At 42.2% G+C, this 21,994-nt stretch overlaps 2 protein-coding genes across 7 annotated transcripts in view; one reads left to right on the top strand and one right to left on the bottom strand.

Annotated features, from left to right (window-relative positions):
• The window catches only part of TRIM71 (tripartite motif containing 71), a 63,475-nt gene extending 55,312 nt beyond the window's left edge, over nucleotides 1-8,163 (top strand). For all 4 annotated transcript variants that reach the window (XM_075493218.1, XM_075493216.1, XM_075493215.1 and 1 more), the window contains one exon: nucleotides 432-8,163. In XM_075493218.1, coding sequence (XP_075349333.1) covers nucleotides 432-1,883 — 1,452 coding nt within the window. In that variant the 3' untranslated portion in view covers nucleotides 1,884-8,163. The remainder of the gene's footprint in view (nucleotides 1-431) is intronic.
• A 3,913-nt stretch (nucleotides 8,164-12,076) lies between these two features.
• The window catches only part of CNOT10 (CCR4-NOT transcription complex subunit 10), a 64,737-nt gene continuing 54,819 nt past the window's right edge, over nucleotides 12,077-21,994 (bottom strand). For all 3 annotated transcript variants that reach the window (XM_075493212.1, XM_075493210.1, XM_075493211.1), the window contains 6 exons: nucleotides 20,201-20,314; nucleotides 18,218-18,348; nucleotides 17,389-17,424; nucleotides 17,156-17,283; nucleotides 13,969-14,044; nucleotides 12,077-12,371 (listed from right to left, as the gene is read on the bottom strand). In XM_075493212.1, the coding sequence (XP_075349327.1) occupies nucleotides 12,217-12,371; nucleotides 13,969-14,044; nucleotides 17,156-17,283; nucleotides 17,389-17,424; nucleotides 18,218-18,348; nucleotides 20,201-20,314 (640 nt within the window). In that variant the 3' untranslated portion in view covers nucleotides 12,077-12,216. The remainder of the gene's footprint in view (nucleotides 12,372-13,968; nucleotides 14,045-17,155; nucleotides 17,284-17,388; nucleotides 17,425-18,217; nucleotides 18,349-20,200; nucleotides 20,315-21,994) is intronic.

Below are 21,994 nucleotides of genomic sequence, written 5' to 3'. Positions count from 1 at the left end.
TCTTGAGACCCTGCAGTAACCTCTGTCCTCCCTGGAGTCTAAATAAGACGTACCTTCGGATGATCTGTCCAGTACTTTGCAACTAGAAAACAGAATAGCATTTGAGGAAGCAAATCATTACTAGTAAGCAAGTGACTCTTCCTTTTAAATGGCACTCTGATGCAGCAGATCTGCAGAGTAAGAATATATGATTCTGGCTGGAGGATGGGAGAGGAGAATGATCCTGAATTTGGATAAATAATTACTCTTCCTCATTTCTGCTTCTCTACATCATGGCTTTTAGAGGCTTGTTCTGCAGTTCTGTGTCAACATGCTGCAGCAACTGCACAACCGGTTTTTATGTAGAAGAGCAACATTAGGAAATGTTTCTATGTTACGGGTTGTCTTTCCTGATGTAAGTGTGCTTTTCTCTTCCCCCTGTCCCCCCCAAGGTGGAAAAGATTCGTCAAGTCAAGGCTAAGTCACTCTACTTGCAAGTTGAAAAGTTACGTCAGAACCTAAATAAGCTGGACAACACCATTAGTGCTGTTCAGCAGGTCCTGGAGGAGGGTCGTACCATGGATATTCTTCTGGCTCGGGACCGCATGCTGGCTCAGGTGCAGGAGCTGAAGAACGTGAGAGGCCTTCTCCAGCCACAGGAAGACGACAGGATCATGTTCACTCCCCCTGACCAGGCGTTGTATATGGCCATTAAATCAATGGGCTTTGTCAGCAGTGGGGCTTTTGCTCCTCTGACCAAAGCCACCGGGGAAGGCCTCAAGCGTGCACTGCAGGGCAAAGTGGCCTCTTTCACAGTGATAGGCTATGACCATGATGGGGAGCCTCGCCTTTCAGGAGGTGACATGATCTCTGCCGTGGTGATGGGCCCAGATGGAAACCTTTTTGGGGCAGATGTCAGTGATCAGCAGAACGGGACCTACCTGGTCAGCTACCGTCCACAGCTAGAGGGAGAGCACCTAGTATCCGTGATGATGTGCAACCAACACATCGAGAACAGCCCCTTCAAAGTTGTGGTGAAATCTGGGCGCAGCTACATAGGCATTGGGCTGCCGGGGCTCTCCTTTGGCAGCGAGGGAGACAGCGATGGCAAACTCTGTCGCCCCTGGGGGGTTAGTGTAGACAAAGAAGGCTACATCATCGTTGCTGACCGCAGTAATAACCGCATCCAGGTGTTCAAACCATGCGGGACCTTCCATCACAAGTTTGGCACACTGGGATCCCGACCGGGCCAGTTCGATCGCCCTGCCGGCGTGGCCTGTGACATCTCGCGTAGGATCGTTGTGGCTGACAAGGACAATCATCGCATCCAGATCTTCACGTTTGAGGGGCAGTTCATTCTGAAGTTTGGAGAGAAAGGAACAAAGAACGGGCAATTCAATTACCCATGGGATGTGGCCGTCAACGCAGAGGGCAAGATCCTGGTCTCCGACACAAGGAACCATCGCGTTCAGCTGTTTGGGCCCGACGGTGTGTTTCTTAACAAGTATGGCTTCGAAGGGGCACTCTGGAAGCACTTTGATTCCCCCAGAGGTGTGACTTTCAATCACGAGGGCCACTTAGTAGTGACAGACTTCAACAACCATCGCCTTCTGGTCATCCATCCAGATTGCCAGTCAGCACGCTTTCTGGGCTCGGAGGGCACCGGGAACGGCCAGTTCCTGCGCCCGCAGGGAGTGGCGGTGGATCAAGAGGGGCGCATCATCGTGGCCGATTCCAGGAACCACCGAGTGCAGATATTCGAGTCCAATGGTAGCTTTTTATGCAAGTTTGGCACTCAGGGAAGCGGCTTTGGTCAGATGGACCGTCCTTCAGGTATAGCCGTCACCCCTGATGGCATGATTGTTGTGGTCGACTTTGGAAACAATCGAATTCTCGTCTTCTAATCTGTGTTTGAATTAGGAAGAAACTGTCTCAGGGAAATTCTTCTAAGAGAAAATGAAAAAATACAACGTTAATTCAAACCTACCTCATCTTTAATTTTTTTACAGATGAATGTACTTACCTTTTTTCTGCAGGGAGTGAGCCTGTAAAGTTAAATTCTATCTACCTCAATGTCCTTCCTTCCCTCCCCGGTTTCTCTCCCCCTCCCCATCCCCACACACTCGCAGTTCAGAACGTTTTACCTCTCCCCCCGATGGGGTTTCATGCACAAACAAGTGTTGCTGTGCACATTAGGTGGTTTGTGTGGCAAGTTCTGTAGACTAAGCCAAAAAAGGCTCTGTGTAACTTTTTTAATGGAGAAAATGCTAGTAGGTGTTTGTAGAGAATTTGTGTTCTTGACCATACTGCAGTTCTGTGAGTGGGGACATGGGAGGGGGGACTTTTGTTTTTTTGAATTGCTGCTGCAGCAGAGAACTTTTTCCTGTTCTCCTTTTTATACCTCAGTGTGTTTGATTTACTGGTGAGCACAGCGTCTTGTTCCCAGATGACTTTGAACGTTTTGCGAAAAGTGAGTGGGATTCACTCGCTGGGAAGAGCAAGTTTGCATCTTTTTGGCATTTCTGTGTATTTTTTTCTGAAACACAGTAATCCAACAGCACAAAGTGAAGCTGATGAAAATGCACAAAAGTTCTTTAAGTTTAAACCAAATTGTTCATTTTAGTGGCTTAGTGCAGTTGTCGTAAAGTTTAGATAAAAAGCAAGGCTTCCTTTAATGTATCCTGTCATTGAGTATTTCTTTTTACCCTTTCACCTGAAAGCTAAATTAGTTTTAAAAAGTTACTGTTTCTTTTATCAGTGCACCTAATCTGGATAACAGAAGAGGTTACAAGGAGCATTGAAACAGGGAAAATTGAACCCTTTTGATTTACTTTCTTGTGAAATGACTAGCTTTTTTTGCCCCTCCCCATAGAGAGACTTTAAGGGAATAATGTTTGATGGATTTGTTAGAACAGAAGTGGTACCTTTTTCCAAAAGTAAGAAATAAGCACAGCTTTGGAGATTCAGGGTGCGTTTTGGAGAAGTCAACAGTTTTTTGTGTTTAAAGAGGATTGCAATAACTCTATCAGTGACAATTTTTTTTTTTTTCCATTTTCTGGCTTCCCCAAAGAGCTGGGCTGAAAAGTTCAGGAAGGTTTACTGTAGTTTTTAGAGTGGGGTGGGCCTGTGGCTCCATGTATCTCTTGCTACGGATCCAAGTGAAAAGTTACCAGTACCAGCATAAGGCAAACTGCATCAAGACGAAACTTTGCTGCTTTTTTCCCAGGGCAGTACCAAAGAATCCTGTGTAAAATAAATGTATATGATCCTTAAAAGCTTGGAGGCAGGGGGAATTTAGCCCTTTCAGGGATATTTAAAAAAAAAAAAAAGCTTTTCTGAGAAGCAGAAACTTTTGGGGAGAACAGAGATCTCTTTAGCAAAATGTGACTTTGAGTCCCTGGGAGTATTTCAGTTTATTCTTCAATTTCTTGCATTCCAGTTTAGCTGGTAATGCAGGTAAGGTCTTTACAGAGCTGTTGCTTCATCCTCTGGATAAGGCCTTTGGTGGCAAACAAGAATGGTTAAAGTGGGGAACAGAGGGCTTTTCTGTCTCTCTGCGATGGAAAAATTCATGTATCAGTACTGTTAGGCTTGGAAATGCTATGGGATTTACCTTACTGTTTGCAAGAGAAGATCTCTGAAATATAAACATTGTTTTATCAAAAAGTCTGAAGAGCCTTAACCATCCTCCAAGGAAAGGGTTCATCTCTCTGCCAGCCACCATGCAGAAAAGTGACCTGAGATTGAAAGGCTCTCTACAAGTTTGTGAGAAATCACAAGGTGCACTTTCCTTCTTGCTGCTTTTCCCCTCCAAGGAGTGTTAACTTTCTGGGTTTTGTAGAAATCCTGATGATGTGTGCAGACAGCTGCCACTTAGAGGAGGCTTAAACTAAAGGACCAGAAAGAGACAGACAGATTCATGAGATGGCAAAACCTCTTTTGAAAGAAGGGTGAGGAAAAACACCTAAATTAAGATAAATAACTGTGCTGCCTTTCAGCCAAAGCCTCGAGGAAGCAAACTCTTCAAAGCAGTGTGTTTCAGTTAGGCTTAATCTTAGGATAGCATGGTTTAAAAATAGTCTTTAAAGGATAATCTTTTATACAGATGTCTGTCATTAAATTTGTGTGGCTGCTCAAAATATGGGTATGAGAGAAAGCTAGTTTACCTTCAACTTTTTTAAGTTCTGCTTGTGTACATGCCTCCCTTCTTGGGGGTGGCCTTACAGTTGTAACAGATGTCCGTGTTTGTCTTGTATTATTCAGTCCAAGAATTACTTGCAAGTTGGGCTGTGAAAACTAACAGCCTACAAGACCTAGATACCAAAGAAAACTGGTTTTAAAAGCTTTAATCTTTAGTTTGCGGTGTCCTTGCATTTATCCTATCATGTCTTAAATGCCAGGTCTCTTAGTATCTTGACCAGAGTGGCTGACAGTGGTGGAGTATGCTAGAAATGCTCTTGTGCTTTAATGCTTGTTGGGTTCCTCACTTCCCTAGGACTAGAAGGGAGTTGTTTTTCCAGGCATTAAAAAAAAAAAAAAGCCAAGTGTGCATTCAGGATTGTGTTGAACTGCAGAAACCTTTTTGCCCCTCTCCAGCCTGCACAGCGCAGAAGGTGACAGACACTGAAGTTGCCCTTTGCTATTTTGTATGGAGCCATTGCACGAACCCCCAGTCCAGCTCTGTCAGGAAGAGGAACGACTTTAAGTTGCTGTCTAATTCAGTGGGATTTGCTTACAAACCAAACCTCAAGTGTTTGACCTCATGTGTTGGGGAGCTCTTTCGTTTTAAAAACACTGCTATTTAGCTACCCAAAATAATTCCTTATCTTTGTCAGATAGTGCTAAGCACACTTGGTCTCATTGAAAAGTGGTAGTGTAGCTTATAAAATGGAGTGTTTTATATGCAATGAAAATAAGTAGCGATAATATACAATGCCAACATCAGATGCCCCATAGGGGCTTTTAAACAGTAATACTTAAATGAGATTCAAACCTTGCTCTGTTTTTCCATGCATGTTCTCAGGCTATGCATGTTCTCAGGTTAATGTCCCAGTATCATAATATACATGGTGCAGAGAGAAAAAGCAAGGCTTTGAAGCTGGATTGCAAACTGAACAAGCATTCAGAGTAATCTTCTGAACTAGTGGAAATGGCCTGGAGAAGGATGAGGTGAGCTTGTGCCTCTTTCTCTTAGCTCTGACATTGAGGAACAACAGATGTGGGTGACAGACCTGTCTACTAGAACTCCCAAAGGAATTTCACTATGCCAGGTTAAACCGGTGGCTCTCGGTAAACTTTTTACTTGACAAAATGTTATCGGCAGTCAGTATGGCTGTTTTGGGTTCAGCCTATGGAGCAATCTTGTCCTTTCTCAGAACTATTTAAGCAGGAACTTCAGTAGCAAACTGTAGCAGACTCAGTTGTTGATAATACAGGTCCTTCAGGTAATTCACTCCTTTTTTTTTTTTTTTTTTTTTTAGTACCTGTTAAATATAACTTATTTAAAGAAGCTCATAAACCTTAAACTTGTAAAGAAAGCAAGGGAAGGATGACAACACCTGAAAACTAATGCATGTTAGGGCCAGGGTAACCAAGCTGGGAGAAAGAAGAACAAGGCGCTTGGATGTGGCATTCCCTTGCAATTGCAGGAAAATGGGCCCAGTCTGTTAGGTTGCAGTTAAACCAAAATTAATTTCTGAAGAGAGCAGGTTTATAGGCTTATCTTGCCATAACTTTGATCATAAGACTTTTTTGAGTTCTGGTTTACTTTAAAAAAAAAAAAAAAAAAAGTGCCAAAGTGTTTTGTTTATTTTTTTTCAAGGAGTGTAAGCCAAATGGTGCCAAAAGGTAATAGGGTATTTAAAAGTAGAGATATTTAGACAAACAGTTTGGAGCTGTATAAAAAACAAACACTGGTACTTGCATTAGACAAATATTGTACCTTTGGTCTTTGAGTCCTTGGGAGTTTGAAACCCAGTTTGCTGTGGTACAAAATGCACAATTAGAGATGCCACTATCTTTTTCTTGAAGTTCTACCTCACTTTGCAGAAGTAAATCATCTACCTCAATTTAGCATCAGACAGGTTTGAGAAATAATTGAGAATCTGCCTGGGGGAAGGATTCATCCTGCCTGTTGGACAAGCATTTTGACCGAAACAGAGATACTAAGGGTGTACAACATGGTGACTGCTTGCTTTTTGTTTGCTTTTGTTTTTGCTGCCTGCCCATGGAAATATTAAGCTGCCCTTGCTAGAGAATCTGTAAATAAAACCAAATGTTCAGGCAAACTGTACTGAGATACCTGAAACACTTTTGAGTTTGTTCTGTTTTCACTACGAAGTATGGAAATGTAAACTTTTTTCAGTATTATGACACTACTAGCTGACGTGACATACTTCATGTTCCTTTGCAGTGTTCTTATGTCCGTAAGAGACCTTTAGGTCTTCTCTCTACAAGAGAAACTTTTATGCATGCCTACAAATATGTCCTGTTTGGAAAGACTAATCTTATGATTGCTGTAAACACAACGTTATACCAAATGCTTGAAGGGAATAAGATCCTGATTTTTTTTTTGACTTGGTGATTGTATTAGTAGCTTTCTTGACTCAATGGGATTTTTTTCCACCATGACAAAGTAACCAAGTTCCTATTCCTGGAGGGCAGTTTAGGTTCAGACACTCTCAGGAGAGGTGGTTTAAAACCAGTATGTTGGGGTTTTATGCAACTTTAATAGTGACATGCAACATGCCCCTTGTTTTACCTGTGGAGTAAAGTTGCAGAAGCACATTTTCAGATTACTATATTGGAAAAAAAATCTTTTTTCCTCCCTTGCTCATACTAAGGGGTGACAGAAGTGGGTACAGGAGACCCCTAATAAAGATAGGCTGTGTTGGGTTTGGTAAATGTTATGGTGGAAAATGTACGTTGATGTCTCTAAGTGATCTTACGGGTTAACGAGCCAGACTGGCATCTTTTTCCATCATTGTTTAACCAGTAATGGTTCTAAAAATGCTTTGTGTACCTGCATGGTCTTAGACCTTCTATTAATGATTGTATCAACTTACAAACTCAGGTAGATAATTTTTTAAGCTCTTTTCGTAGAGCCTTACTGACTGAATGTTAAGTGTCTGTGTAGTGATGTAGTCAAGTAACTTCCTTTTGAACTACCAGACTAGTTTAAAAAAAAAAGTCCTTTTATAGGTTTGTAGAGTACTTTCAGGCAATGTAGTAGTTTTTCCTTCAGAGGGAGAGATGTCTGTTTCTGGGTTTTGTTTTTAGTTTCTTTTCTAAAATGACTAAAAGTTTTTAACTAGTTTGTAAGGTGTGCTTAGTCACCTGAGTTGGTGGGGGTTTCTTACTGTATGTGACTCTTGTTTGTACTGTGCATTACCTGTCATGCCCTGCTTGGTTCGTGCACAATTCATTGGAGTAGTGAGGGTGTTGAGCACACGCCTGCAATTTAAGTCAAGTAGAAATTGGTAAGCCTTGAACAAAATGGAGGTCGTCCACATGAAACCAATGTCAAATGTGCATTTTTCTCCCTTTGTTTAATTTGCTGCAGATGTATGGCCCCATCTTATAAAACTTTGTTACCAGTGTATAAGTAGCATTGCCTTGGTGCAGGTTTGCATCAGGATCCAGAACGATTTTGTCAGTACTTGGATGTTGGGCATTTTGAGTCGTTTGGTTTTGTAGTTTCCTCTTCTGTCGCAGTTGTTTCTCTTCTACTTTAGTGATTAACCATGCTGCTTTCCTAATAATAATAAAAATGTCTCAGCAGGACAGACAGTGCTCTGCTTTTAATGAGCTGCTCAGAGCTTTTATATCTAATTGCTAATGAAACAGGCTGTGACAAGAACTTCCATGCTCCAAAAAGGGCAACACATTTCTACTTGGACAAAAAGTGACATGTTTAGATGTCAGATGTTGAGTACCGCAGAGAAGAAAGCATGACAGGTTATGTGCAAACTTTTATGTAGAATAAGCGAGCAAAATGTTAGAACCCTTGTGTTAATGGAGGCTTCTGAATGTATCTTTGTGGTCCATAGGGAAGGCTGAAGGATGTAGCAAGGAGACGATGTATCAGCTACTGGCAGCCTTAAAACAAAGTCAGTGTCTCTCTGGACTTTAAAATGTTCCTATGCAGTTTATTTTATTTTTGTTTAATCAAATAAATGTGAGGAGTTTTTTCATGGCAAATCTGTGTATGTGTGTTTCTGTATTACCCAGCTGAAGCCTTCTCTTCTATCAGGATTCAATAAAGAAAAAGCTCTTGCCTGAATTTGAACCTGCTGCCTCCAGGTGATGACCACTGAAAAATTTAACCAGAGGCACCTGCTTTGAAAGGAGAGAGGAGAAATACTGGGGTGCTGTGGAGAGAAGTGTGTTTGGTTTGTTTTGTGGGGGTTTTTTAAAGTAGTTTTGATGCAGTGTCAAACTCTCAGTTGTCTGATCTATTAAAAAAACCAGCCTCACTGTCATGAGTGGAGGAAATGGCTTTGATACTGGAGTCACCACCTGTACTCCTTGTAGTTTTTCCGGTATTTTGCCAGAAAGTTCCTGGTTTAACCTTGTTAGGTCTATTTCTAGGTTTCCATTTCTTCACTTTTGCAACTGTGAAAGCAGTGCTTTTTTCTGAGTGGTAGTGTAAAGCAAAGCTACCAGAACATCTAATAATGCATCTTGAAGAGCAGACCCCCAACATAAGTCGGGTAAGCAGGAAAGGTGTTCTTTTTTTCCTTACTACTTTGGAAAAGGTTTGAAAAGAAATGGTGAGCATGGGGAGATGCTCTTCAAGTAAGGTTTGAGAATTAAGGCCACTGATTGAATTCCCAGCAGCGGTAGAAGCGGTGGTGGATTCCAGTCTCTGAAAGTGCTGACTGCGCTAGCTTTTCAAAGCTGAGATGCTTTCTGGCCCCAGCTGTGTACAACTGTAGGACTGCTCAGCACCATGCTGTGCTCTGTCCGTCAAAATCCTTGACCATCGCTCTTTCTTCCTGCTGGAGCAGCTGGTAATGTGTCAGCAGTACAGAGATCACTCCAAGTGGAAAGGAGGGACGGAGAAGACCCTGTGAAGGAGGGGGAAAAGGCTGCTAAGGTGAGTTTCAAGACTACCCACTTGGCCAGCTTTGTGTGGTACTCTGTCTGTATTCCCTTGGCTTCTCTGTGTTCTTTCCCTGAAGACAACCAGAACCTGGAAGCTCACTGAGCACCATGAGATGGCTCTGGACACTGCTGAACAAGTGCTGCACAGTTCTTGCACCATGGCCCTGGTCACTGTCATCTACTTTCTTGCCAAAAGCTTTAGGTCTGAGCCCATGCTGGCATTGGAGGCTGAGGTAGCAACAGGGGTACCTCCACTTACAGTGCTTGAGGGGAAAGGGAGTGTAACCTGACTGCAGGGATGAGATCCTGGAGGCAAGGGGAGGGCAGGAGAGGAACAAACCAAAATAATAAGCATTACTGACTTTGCTAACTTAACACACAGCCCAGCCTGCTATTTCTACAGGACAGCTTGCAGTTTTACTTGACCTTCACTTCTTTACTATCAGAGCCTAAAAGCAACTGAGGGAAATGGCAAAAGCGGACTGTGACTCTGTGGCCAGAGAGGGAGACAGGTCCTTGACTGCTCCCTTCCTAGATGTGTTTTGATATTTATTTTTTCTGCTCTGTTAATAGTAAAACTATGGAACCCGATAGCTGAAAGTCAAGTAGCAGTGCTCCAGGCAGAGGGGGGAAATCCCAGAGCTGCTCTGGCCAATGCAGCCGCCTTAGGGCAGCAGAGCAGTCATTGTTAGGGCAGAGCTGGGGCTGAATGCTGCTGCTCACATGCAAATGCAGCTCTGATAAGATGAGCAGTAGCTGGGGAACAACATCCAACTGCATCCTTCACCGAGCCGTGAGCGGAGCGTTGGGTGCCTCGGGGTGGAGGTGGGCACTGCTGAAGCAAGGCATTAGCATCTTTTGCATGTGAATGCCCTGCATTCCTGGGGGGGCAGGGAAGGCGGAGAAGAATCTTCTCTATTCAGGGCCCGGGACCACACAGTGAGCATCTCTGACTGATTAAATACAAAAAAGGTTAATCTACTTTGACTTGAGGGCTGTATCAGCTCCCTTTCTCCCTTCTTGCAGAAAGGTGCTTTCTACACACTTTTTCCTGATCTTTTTATTCCTAATACTTCTAAACTGCTTGCCCCTACCCGAGGACAGAGTGGGTCCTACAGCGATAGAGAAGTTATTGAAAAAGTCAGCTATTTGGTCATTACCCTGAAAGCCTTGAAAAGCAGTGAAGACAGCTATCTTGCCTAAAAGGCATAGTTCTCAAGCCTTCTGCTGTACTGCTTCATGATGGCTAGCTTCCTGCTGGGGGGACACACTTGTGCTCATTCTACAACTTGCACATTGTTTAATAACTTCTTCTTCTGTCATTTGTGGCTTGTTTGTTCCAGATCTTGGGGGCAAACCCAGGACATCTGTACCTAATGTGCAAGTTACTGAGAGCAGGACCTGCCTCTCAGGTGGCCACTTGAAAGTGTAACCTTCCTGGTGGTAGCTGGAGGCAAAGTACAATGCCAGCAGCACCGGGAGATAAGGTGTTATCCCAGCTCTGCCCTGGAGATTATCTGGGCAAAGTCTCAGAGTAGCCTAAATGACACAAAACAGCCAGGGAGGGGAAGTGAGGAGAGATGCTCTGTTCCGTGCTGGGCTCTGATTATCTTATGCCTGGATTAAGTCCCAAGGCAGGATGGCTCATCTCTTCTCCTATGCTCACAATAAGTAACCAGAGGGTCCTTGGTTATGCTGCTATCTTACAGCCTCTTGGTTTGAGCAGAAGTTTTTGAAAGAAAGAGGTATTCCTCTAAAGTGGAAACTGCAATTAAAAAAAAAAATACCTTCTTCTAACAAACAGCCAGCCATCCTTCTACTGTACCTGCACCATTCCACCTTCCTTTAGGACAAAGGAAGATGAGGGAGAAGAACAAAACCAAGAAGTAAGTTAAAAAAACCCACAAACACTGTCCATCCAGCTAAAGCAAGAGTGTTCCCCAGCACTGGTCCCTTCAGAGCACCCACTGCCTGCTGCAACCATTGCCCTACACCCCCACCCTGCCACACCAACAGACAAAGGTTTAGCAGACATACCAGGTTTTTGTCCATCTCACCCCTTTCTTGTTTTGGCAAACTGCCTTCTGGCTCTTGCCACCCATTGAGCCCCTGAGGCAGGAGAAGCCTCTCGTTTATAGCAGAGAAGCACTACAGCCCTCAAGCAGCAGAAGGGGCCACGGACTTAGCACCCAGGTCAGTCACACACACCCAGTAGCATATCAGAGGCAACAGATGCATCCTGGTCACAAGGATCTCTCTCCCTCATACTAAGACTGCCATCTTGATCACACAAACTTCAAAGGGGCACAGACTGGCTTTTTGCAAGGGTGGCTTGTGCTAATGATACACAAACTAATGACAAGTCACCACAGCTTAGCAGGGTGCTGCAGTGCCATGTTGAGGGCTGTTAAGGGCCTTAGTGTGTCCTTACACCCCCACCTCTAAGATCCAGTGGCCTGCTAACCCTTTCAGGCCAGCTGCTAATTTTAAGGAAGAGTTTAGATTAAAGGTAGGGCCTTGCCCTGTTAACACTGAAGCTGTGCTCTTTGCACTTAATAAGGTAACCACAGGAAACTCAGGGCATACACACCCCTCCCCTCCCTGTGCCTGAAGGGGCAGCTTTAACTACAGCAAGGTCCAAACTCCCAGCTGCTGCAAGGCAGTGGACTGTAGCTACATCAACATAGCAAAGTTGGGCAAAAGCTGCTGCTTCAAGGAATGCAAAACCTCGAAGGAGGTTTACAGGAATACATGTGTCAAAACACATCAGTCATAGACCCTACACTGCACAACAGCTCAACTGCTTTAGTTCAGGTAAATGGTATTCTCCTTCCAGTCACTTCCCTCCCATCTATTCTCTTCAAAAAGAGCTGAATTACACACCTGGTTAACCACTTCTTTTTGATAAGTAAGTAAACTGCTACTCACATTCAAAACAGGTACCAACTGCTCTTCCTTTATGAAATAACCTTTACAAACATCTCCAAGCATGCCTTTTTGTTTACAGGTTTTATTAAAAATTTACATAAATGACACACTCCAGCAATTGGGGTATGCAGGTGTCCTAGGTTAAAAAAATATACAAAATCCCAAGCCCTCATGGGCAGGGCAGCAGCAGGTTGAAGCACAACCTCACTTCCTTTGAACAGTGGTGAAAGCTGGCATCTGAATGGGCTGGATTGAGTGGACTGGCTGAAAAACAGGCTTCTTCCGCATGTCAGAGAGTGTTTTCACAGAAGGGAGAAGCTGGTTTCTCTTGATGATCTGCAGTGCCAGCTGCGTGTTACCTAGAAGACAAGTTTCAATTAAAAACAAAAAGTACTTTTGTATGACTTACGGATCACTGTTCTCAGAACAGAGCTGACACGCCAGCCCTGGGCCCAGGCCATGTACACTAGTGGTCTTCCTATTCAGTGAAATGCTGACACAGGCATTAAAAGTATTAGATAAAAGTAAATGTGAAACAACACTAGTGCCTGATTCTGCCTGTTCTTAGCTGGAGACACTGAGCTTTTATCTCAGAGCTAGAGGATACCAGAGCACCTTTGAAATTCCTGAAGGGCAGCTCTTCTCTCTCCCATCTGCATAGTGAGACTCTAGATCTCACACAAAATGCCCTCACACTGTGACATTACAGACAGTAATGCAAATGTCAAGGGTGTATGTAAAACATGTTTTTAAAACAAGAAATCTGATTTTCAACTGCACGCATGGCCCATCAAATAAATACCAATATAAATGGAAAACTTACTCTTTGTTAAAAATTAAACCTATAGAATTGTAGGAGAAAACCCACTAAGTTCTGAAAAGAATATTTCTCCCTCTTATCAAATACTTTTCTTTCATTAAAGTTTTAGTTTCAGAAAAGATGCGCCCTTTTGTTGCCATTTATAGAACAAAAAATGGTTTTAGCTCCTTTTGGTTATATACTTAGAAGTGGGTGAGAGACATAAATCCCACTTTCTACTCTCTTCTGTTCTGTACTTTTGTTGCAGAAAGGTTTCCACAATTCCAACTTAGAAAGATGTTTCTAAGAAAAGCTTTGTAGAAGTCTCAATTCTGAATACAAATGCTCAAGTGCCTGCAATGCAAGACAACTGAAGGGAACAAGCACACTGAACATCTCACAACACTCAGATATTAAACCCCCAAGGGGCACAGGTCCACAGCCATGACAGCTTCAATGGTGCAGCTGCACCAGTCTGCTCACACTGCAGAATTCAAGTGCAATCTTTCCAGTTTCCCATTATGTAGAGGGTTTTTTTTCCCAAACACCGTGAACCTTCAAAAGGAAGGATCTGGGAAGAGAAAGTTATCAATATTAGAAGTTTTGTTACAGTACTCGCTACATAGCCCTTGACATGGCTTCTTTGGGAAACTTGGATTGCAGTTGTCTTTTAATGAAAAGCCTTTCAAGCCCTCTTTACAGTATAAACCTCATCAAGGGTTTTACTGAGCCTATCCAAGACTGCTGATCTCTGCGCAAAGGATGTAAGATTTCAGCTCAGAAGAGGAATGTTTAGGAAGGCTGGAGTGTGTAAGAACAGGACTGCAATAAACAATGGAAATGAAGGTGCAGATACACGGATCCGTAGCAGTGTAAAATGGAGACAGGGCCTAAAGGGTGCCATTCCAAATACCGGCACAACTGTCTATATAAAGACTAGGAATGATGACACTGCCCTCCTCCCCTTTGTGTCCCATATCTAGGTTGACAGAACATTTCAAAACTTAAGAATTTGTTTCAACAGTTTGCCTATGAGAGCTAGCTGTAAACTTCAAGGAAAAATCCAGTGTGTTAAAAATACAAAGTTACAGTCAACACTGCAGCTTCCATGTTAAATTAGGGATTTTAATGTTGGGGAAAAAAATTCAATTCCTTACCATTCTGTAATTCAAGATATACAGCCAGCAGAATAGCCTCTGGAGGGATCTCTTTGGGGTGGATCAGGGAAGCAGCCTTATTGAAAAAGAAGAAAGGGGCGGGGAGAGAAAGTGCTTAAGAGAAACATCCAGCTCAAAGAAAATGCCTCTTGATGAGACTGTTATCATCATCTTAGCTAACAAAAACAAATAACAATTCATAAACTAAGATAAGATTTTTTTAAACTAATATACTCTATTAGGTTTATGCATGCAAGGAGAGACTGAAAGATTATCTGCCTTGCAAGATTGTTTCATGCCAATTACCAGCACCATCTGCTGTATACTTATGTTAATATGAGCCTGTAATTCTTGGGTCAATCTACTGAGTTTTCCTGGTGAGATGACAGGTGAAGAAGGTAACCTCCACTGCTCCAAAGTTCAAAGTCAGCAAGGATCATTCATTAGCTTTCCATATACAAATATTTTTCAGCTAGGAAGTCAATGAAGCTGTCTTCTACATTAGCTCCAGATCCAACTCCCTACTCTTGATCTACAGCACACAGGGTACATGCCATTGATTTAATTTGGCTTGAAAGTCCCTGTGCTCCATCCTGAGCTGAGAGCCTCCAGAACAACACAGCTCTGCAGAGCTGCCTCCAGACATCCCAGACAGGTCCCTGCTTTCTGTCTAACCAGCTTCTACAGCCAGAGTCACACCATGTATCACCAGACTCTGCTTCTCAGTCCCTTCAGTTCAAAGAGAAGGGCCCTCTGCACTTTTAAATCTTAGTGGGAAATGGGTGGAGAAAGTAACGGGGGGGGGGGGGGAAGAGGGGAAAAAAAAAAAAAAAAAAGAAAGCAGGCTACCAGGCTTTTGAAAGGAAAATATTATTTCCCTCCTCCTTATCCCTTGCCTTCCCTCTTCCAAGGTCACTGAATATCATCATCATACTGGTATTTAAGTACCACACCAGTGGTTCTGCATGGTAATGCCCAGCCATGAATTAAAAGAAAAATGACGAGTAAGAAAGAATTTCTGTCCCAACCTCTGAAACTTACTATTTTCAACTACATTTCAAATGCGAACATTTGATTATCCTAGTACAAGGATGACTCCCATGATCTCAGTAAGACTGAATCCTGCAAGTCCACCTTTTCTATAAGTGCCCAGTCCAGAGGGCAGGAAAAATGCACATCTGTCTCTATAAATTTGTAGAATTAAACTGTAAATTTATCTATTTCCTGAGAAAGAGGACACATCTGCACAAATGGCAACAAGGTAACAGGGCTGATTCTGTATAAAAAATGGGTGCAAGATGATGATTTGCTACAAGGATACCTGGTTGTGGTACCTGGTATCTGCATCTTTTCAAAAGAAACAGATGGTAGAGATGTTCCCTCAGAAGAAACCACTTAGTTAACTAAGCTAAATAAAAATCAGCTGATCTGGCCATCCACTAAACCACAAAGAAACCTTTCTACACAGTGTTTCACATCTGACAGTTCAAGATTCAACACTCAGTAGTAACATGGGGTCTATTCTTCTGACAGAGAGGGAGTGAGCAGCTCCTGACAGACCTGATCTCACCAGGAGCTCATACTGGGGACACAGTTTGGCCACTAATAACAGAGGATCCTCTCATCCCTCTAAAATCTGCACCCCATAATCCAGAATCTGAACTTTCCTTATGGTGTGGTAGGAAGTAGGGAACGTAAGAATTAGGAAGACTGAAATGCAAAGCAAATCACTTCCCTTAGTCCTTAAAAAAAAAAAAAAAAAAAACCCCAAAACAAAAAAACCCCAAAACCAAACAAACATAAAACCCACCAACAAAACCCCACACCACAGCCAAGTTCTGGAAATACCCTGTTCATGAATCCCTGCTTTCTCCCTTCATGCAAAGGTTAGTCTCTGCAAGCACCCTGGCCCTGACCTGCTGTACCACTCTGGCTCAGGAACTCTGAACCGCCATATAAGTTTTGTTGTTTTAGGAAGTCTCTCAGGTGCTCTTCAGAATGGACAACTGGTAATTACCCAATTTTAAAGCTACCTTAACAAGCAGTTTTTAGCAATTACCTCAAATGCCTCAGCATTTCAGCAGACAAACCTACAATCTCACTTATAAGTTAAACACTTTGTAATACTTTTTTGGCTTTTATTCTGTCACTCAGTGGGGCCCAACTAGCCATGAGAGCCACACATCTCGTTTCAGTGAAGGATATGTGCTCTCCGTTGCTCCCCCTCATACAATGTAACTGCACACACAGAATAATTAATGTGTGCATACAAAATAATTAATTGTGTGAGGCTTCCCAAAAGCACTGGATTTATTGTAGATGCAGAGACCTACTATACTTTACATCCACAGACAGCCTTACACTCCTTTGGGCTTTACATATGTGCTACAGAGCCCAAGCACAGACACCTGCTCAATCCTAAGAGGCCTCAGGAGGGAAAACTGCCTTAAGCAGTTGAGAACTTCACAGAAGTTGAACCTGTTCACCTATACAACTACTATGAAGTAATCTGGAAGACTGCTGTTTCAGTTTGCTGCTCGACAATGCATTTGATTAGTCTTCCTGACAGACAGGAATGGCTGCAAAGAGAGACAAACGTATCATCATTGAAAGAGATCAGTCCCAGCCATAAGGACCAAATGACACAGGCTAAGTGAAGATGGAGAGTTTCAGAAGCAGTACTTGAGAATTCTTGGGGCAAGAGGCAGGCAAGAAACATACTTCCAGCAGAACTGTAGTTTGTTCTCACAGCCCTAAAGTTAATAACTCACCATCTAAGCTATTAACTGATTAGAGAGAAGTAAACTCAAGGCCCTCAAGAACTTCCTCCTCTGAAATATAACAATTACTATCGGACCATGTAAAAAAATCAAACACAAACAAACAACTTAGAAAAAGTGGAATGGCTTCCTAGTCATATTCCACTGTTTTGATACAATCTAGGAAAAAAAAAAAATATATGCTTCACATAGTGGTACTGAACTATTTACACAAGTAAGAAATTTGGAATTCCTTTATTTTATGTTACTAATTTAGGTTGGTTCATAAAGACAGAAAAGAGCCACCATCTCCGCAAAGTCTGCAAATGAGCCTGGGCTATGAAATCACCAGGATTTGCTGTGATCTGAATGGCACTTTGAAGGAAGTGCATTTATCCCTAAAGCTGTCTTGAGATTGGTTTCCATACCTGATGAAGACACTTTCGAGCTTTGTCATATTCACTCCTCAAGCAGTAAGCACTTCCAAGGTTAAACAACATCATTGTTCGTGCAGATGTGACCGAACTAGGATAACACTGTGGGGTCTGCTTGCCAGCTGCAATAAAAGAAAAAAAAAAAAAATCTTTCTTTTCTTACACTTTTATTCCAAATTGGCCAAGTAAGTTCCTGTACTCTGCTGAATATGGTGGCTGGTACTTACAAGATTCCATTGCCTCATTCTCTCCTTTGTCAGACCCTACAAAGAAAAAAAACAAACACACACAAAAACCATCATGTTCCATGAGCTTTTTGTATTAAGCTTTAAAAGATACAAATTTGCTTCTTTCTTCATGGTCTGACATTAAAGAGGGAAAACATATCAGTTTGCTCAAGAGTTTACGCCACTTAAGACTTCCTATCTTTAATGTTTTGCTTGTAGATTTGCAGATGAGTACAGTGAAGTTTAAACTGCAGACATGTCACTGAAAGCAGAGCTTCTGTAGACTTAACTATATAGATGGGCTCTGAAGTATTTTTCTGTTACAGAATACACACTCCCAACTGGAAGCACTGCAAGAAGATTAAGATACAGATTAACTAAGTCCTCCCCGCTCTCTCTCACTAAATTCACTAAGTAGACTTCACTGACACTCCAAAGCCTGGTTTAGAGACTAAAAAGCTGGAAGAGAAGGTATGAAACCCAAACTTAACCATAATTGCACATTTAACAAAAGCAGCTTTCAAAAGTTACCTTCAAACAAGGTAACTTTTTGAAGGTAGAAACTACCTACAATATACAGTTCTATTTATGTTACAGAATTAGCCACTTCAAAGGAACGACAAACATGCAAAAGACAAACCAAACACAAAGTAGGAACTAAAGCCAGGAAAACAAAACCACAAAAACAAAAACACAAACAAAAAACCCCCAAACAACCTACGGTCTTAAAACAAGATGTCTTAATCATCATTATATTTGTATATAGAAAGTTACAGCAGGAAGGCAGCTGAAAGCATAACCAGTTCTAATGAAGTGTGGATTCATTAACCTTGATCCTGCTCATTTGAAGAGATCCCAAGGGAAACATCAGTGACGTTCTCGGGGTTCAAGTGAGTGATGGCATCAGATATTCTGTCTAGAGAGATGAGAGCTTCTGCTGCATACAAATGCCCAAGAAACCTACAACAGCAAAGGGTTAGGTACAAATGTCAGCATAACAACCCCCACAATTTGTTATGTAAAACAAACTGAATGCAGTTTTTAATGTGAGCACATGAAAACTAATACTTGAAACACTTGCATGGAAGTTACCTTGCTTATAAAGTATTGTCATAATACCCAGTTCTGCCATTTACTACTTTTAGATACTCATGTTGTGAAAAAATCTGCACCTGAGTAATGACAATTCATTCATGCACAGGAATTGCCATTCCAGAAAGACAGTACCTTGGTATGGCTTTATCTCAGAGAACTAAAAAAGGAATCCTTACAAAAACACCCCAGGATATAGATACATCTATAATTTGAGGTGTTAAGTGACTTTACATTCAATAAAAATAAAACTTATTCTGTAAGATAGCAGCATTTCTAAGGACAGCAACTATACAGGCCTGTCCATGGGGTACAAACACCTTTCCAACTGCAGGTTTTGCAAAAGAATTAAGCAAGTCTGATGTTTCACATTTGTAGTTCAGCTCAGCTAATCAGCAGCTTTCCTTTTCAACCTTGGAACAGAAGGAATCCTGTTGATTGAGAGCATAGTTCCCTTGCAAATATTTAATCTGAAACAAAAGTTTAGCAAAAAAGCTCACGCTTGTTCTATGCAGCTGTATATAGTATGCTTCAAACTGATGGTATAGTTGGTTGTAATGAATTACAAAACATAGGGTAAATATCAATCATCCAAAATAACTTCTGCAACTTAGATCTGATACAGCAAACATAACTTTCTACATGCAATTTATTTCACTTAAGGAACAGTTCAATATTCCCAATCTGCACAAAAGCCTCATTTCCTGTGACCAAGATACATGATGCTCTGTCTTAGCAAAAACCTGTCATCTAGCATTTCTTGCATTACATAATGGTAACACTGCCTTCACAAAATTATGTGTTACCTTGCAAACTCCTCTAATATCTTCATATACAATGAGTGTGCAAAAAGACAAGGTTCTGCAGTAGTTTGAAGCATGGGAGCCAAAGAATTTAATTGGCAAGGATCATTTTAGAGTATGCTGCCAGCATACAAAAATAAGCACAAGTTAGCTTGCTTTCTGCAAGTACATGACCAGTTTTGAAAAATATCATTACTACCATAAAAACCTCTGCTATATTTTATCCTGTGTATGACACAGGAATTAAATGCACAAACACGGTCAGAAGGATGGGGCTAAAGCTGCCTTTTTTGAATTCGTAGAGATGCATGAGAACTGGTGGGTAGAAACAGAATGAGCTTTGAATATCTTTCAAAAAAATGCAGTGCCAAATGAGAACTGAAAAAGAAAAACTGAAGAATGGAACCTATATAAGCAACAGTAGCAGGTGAAGGGACAGTCCTGCACACCCAAGACCTAGTACCCTACTGACTGAGCAAACCTTCCCCTCCAAGGCTGTAGTTTCATAAAGCGAGCTTTCAGCAGTATGCTGGCTTGGGCTGATGCTGTCCACCCCCAGCTGTTCATGCCTGCCCCCTGTGCTGTGCCAACATGAGCACGTGCAGTGCCACAGTGAATCAGGACAGAGACCCGACAGTCCTGCTACCGCATGGGGCCCATAGCTGGAGATTAACAAATAGTAACAAAAGCAGCAATAGATTCCGAATTACATGGAATTCATACACAAATGAGGGGACTCACGTTCCTGCGTGTCAATGAACATTTAGTCAGGGCTTCAACAAGAACAGGAGCGGGCCAAGCAATTCTTTGCATCAGATACAGAATTGGCAAGCAGCTACAGACACTGGAAGCTTCAACTCAGAACTCTCCAGCAAAAAGCAGGGCTGAGAAAGAAGAAATGACCACATCAGACTTACTTAAGAGACCCTGACAGCTTTGGTTGCTGAAGAAGTTTATCTGCGTGATTCAATGCCATAAGGTTATCACCCAAAGCCAGAGCCACGTAAGCACTACACGCAAGTATTGAGCACCTGGAGGGGAAAAAAGAAAAAAAAAAAAAAAAAAAAGAAAAAAGGGAGGGGGGGGAAAGCCAATATGTTAAATGGAGAATTCTGTGATTCCAAATGCAGCTGTTAAATTTCTCTTGTAAGTGCTTAAGAAATAAATCATAAACTTTCAATAATGTCTTTGCGTCAAACTATGAAGTAAAGGAGCTAGTGTGTAGTTATCTATGGCCCCAGTTGCATTCTCTGAATTAGGAGATATATACATTGTGTTCTACCAGTATAAACCAAGGACCAGCATGGTGTGCTCAGTAAGATTTTGCAGTTTTGACCATAAATAACAGATTAAAAAAAGAAGGACCTCACCACATGTGTCATTTTTCTCATGGACAGTCTTCCTTTCTCACCCTCTTTTTATTCTTTTTGCCCTGCACTCTCATTTGTACTTCCCTGCCCTCCCCTTCTGCTGCAGCAAAGGGTAGCAGATTTGTAGATTTCTCTAACATACAATCTACAAACGCATAGTAGCAATCAATTAAATTGTAAAATATTTCACTTTTATACTATACAATGTTTGTACACAGGGAGACAACAAACGCTGGAGAATTTGGCATTTCCAGTTTTGTGTTCAATTGAGAGCTGTAATCCACTGCCAACACTGTGATTGATATGTGGCATTTTGTTGCTGCCACAGACTTTCTTATCTTTCCAAAACCACAAAATCTCTGACAGTTCCTGTAATGAAATTCAAACTACTCATATTTTCTATTTTCAAACAATAACCCCACATCAGGATGCCATCATTAGGCTAAGCTTCACATTTTATAACTCCCCCCCTCCCCAACACAGCACTTGGGGATATTTTCCACTTCGTAAGACATCATTTAGTGCAGGCTGCCTTGTCCTCTGGGCACAAGCCTCTGCCCGCAACGCCTTGCTGCAAGCACGGACTCTGTCCTTCTCCAGGGAGGACAAGTGGATCCTCTTAGTGGGGTGTCATGTTGGGAGCGAAGGGAGGAGAGCCTTCAACTCTCCCGTTGGTAGGTGGGCTATTACCCGCCAACCTTCTGGCAACTGTCAAGTCCACTTTCGGTCCAGCAGTAAGTCATGTAATTTGTGGCAGGACCTGGGGTGCCTTTATTCCCCTTTCCCAGGAGGCATGCTCCTTAATTATGCACAAGCAGGATAAGAAACTTCTCCAGTGTTTCTCCCTACCCCCCACTTCCTCTCCACCATGCCCAGATGTCACATCAAATCTGAACACGTACAAAAGCTTGAGAGAGGGAGAGGAAAGCTTCCCCTGCTCAAGTCCCAAACCTAAAATATTTCTGAAAGGTTGCAACTGGGGAGGGGGAGGTAATGGGGAAGAAAAAAATCTCTGTAATAACAGCCCCCTTCTAACTATCCTCTTTTTGTCTCAAGGAAGCACAGCTTTTAAACCAGCAGAGATGCTAAGTGTCACTGGCTAAATACCCTTAGACACAAGTCAAGGCCTGCAGAGTTGGTTGCTACTGCCCTTTATGTCAATATGTCTTCTATTTCCCACAACTTTTTTAAAGCCTGTTTTTATTTCTGAAAGTGTAAATTCAAACACAAGACACACTCCAATCACACAATAGTTAAGTCCAGCAAAACTGAAACCTACTCCTCTGCTCTAAGGACTTGTCACTGTTTAAGCCATGTAACAGCTGGCAAGATTCTTCAGCA

This window comes from Mycteria americana, chromosome 2, assembly GCF_035582795.1.
Source record: "Mycteria americana isolate JAX WOST 10 ecotype Jacksonville Zoo and Gardens chromosome 2, USCA_MyAme_1.0, whole genome shotgun sequence".
NCBI lineage: Eukaryota > Metazoa > Chordata > Aves > Ciconiiformes > Ciconiidae > Mycteria > Mycteria americana.
Note: the sequence above shows the minus strand (reverse complement) of the source record. Positions and strands in the feature narration are given on the sequence as shown.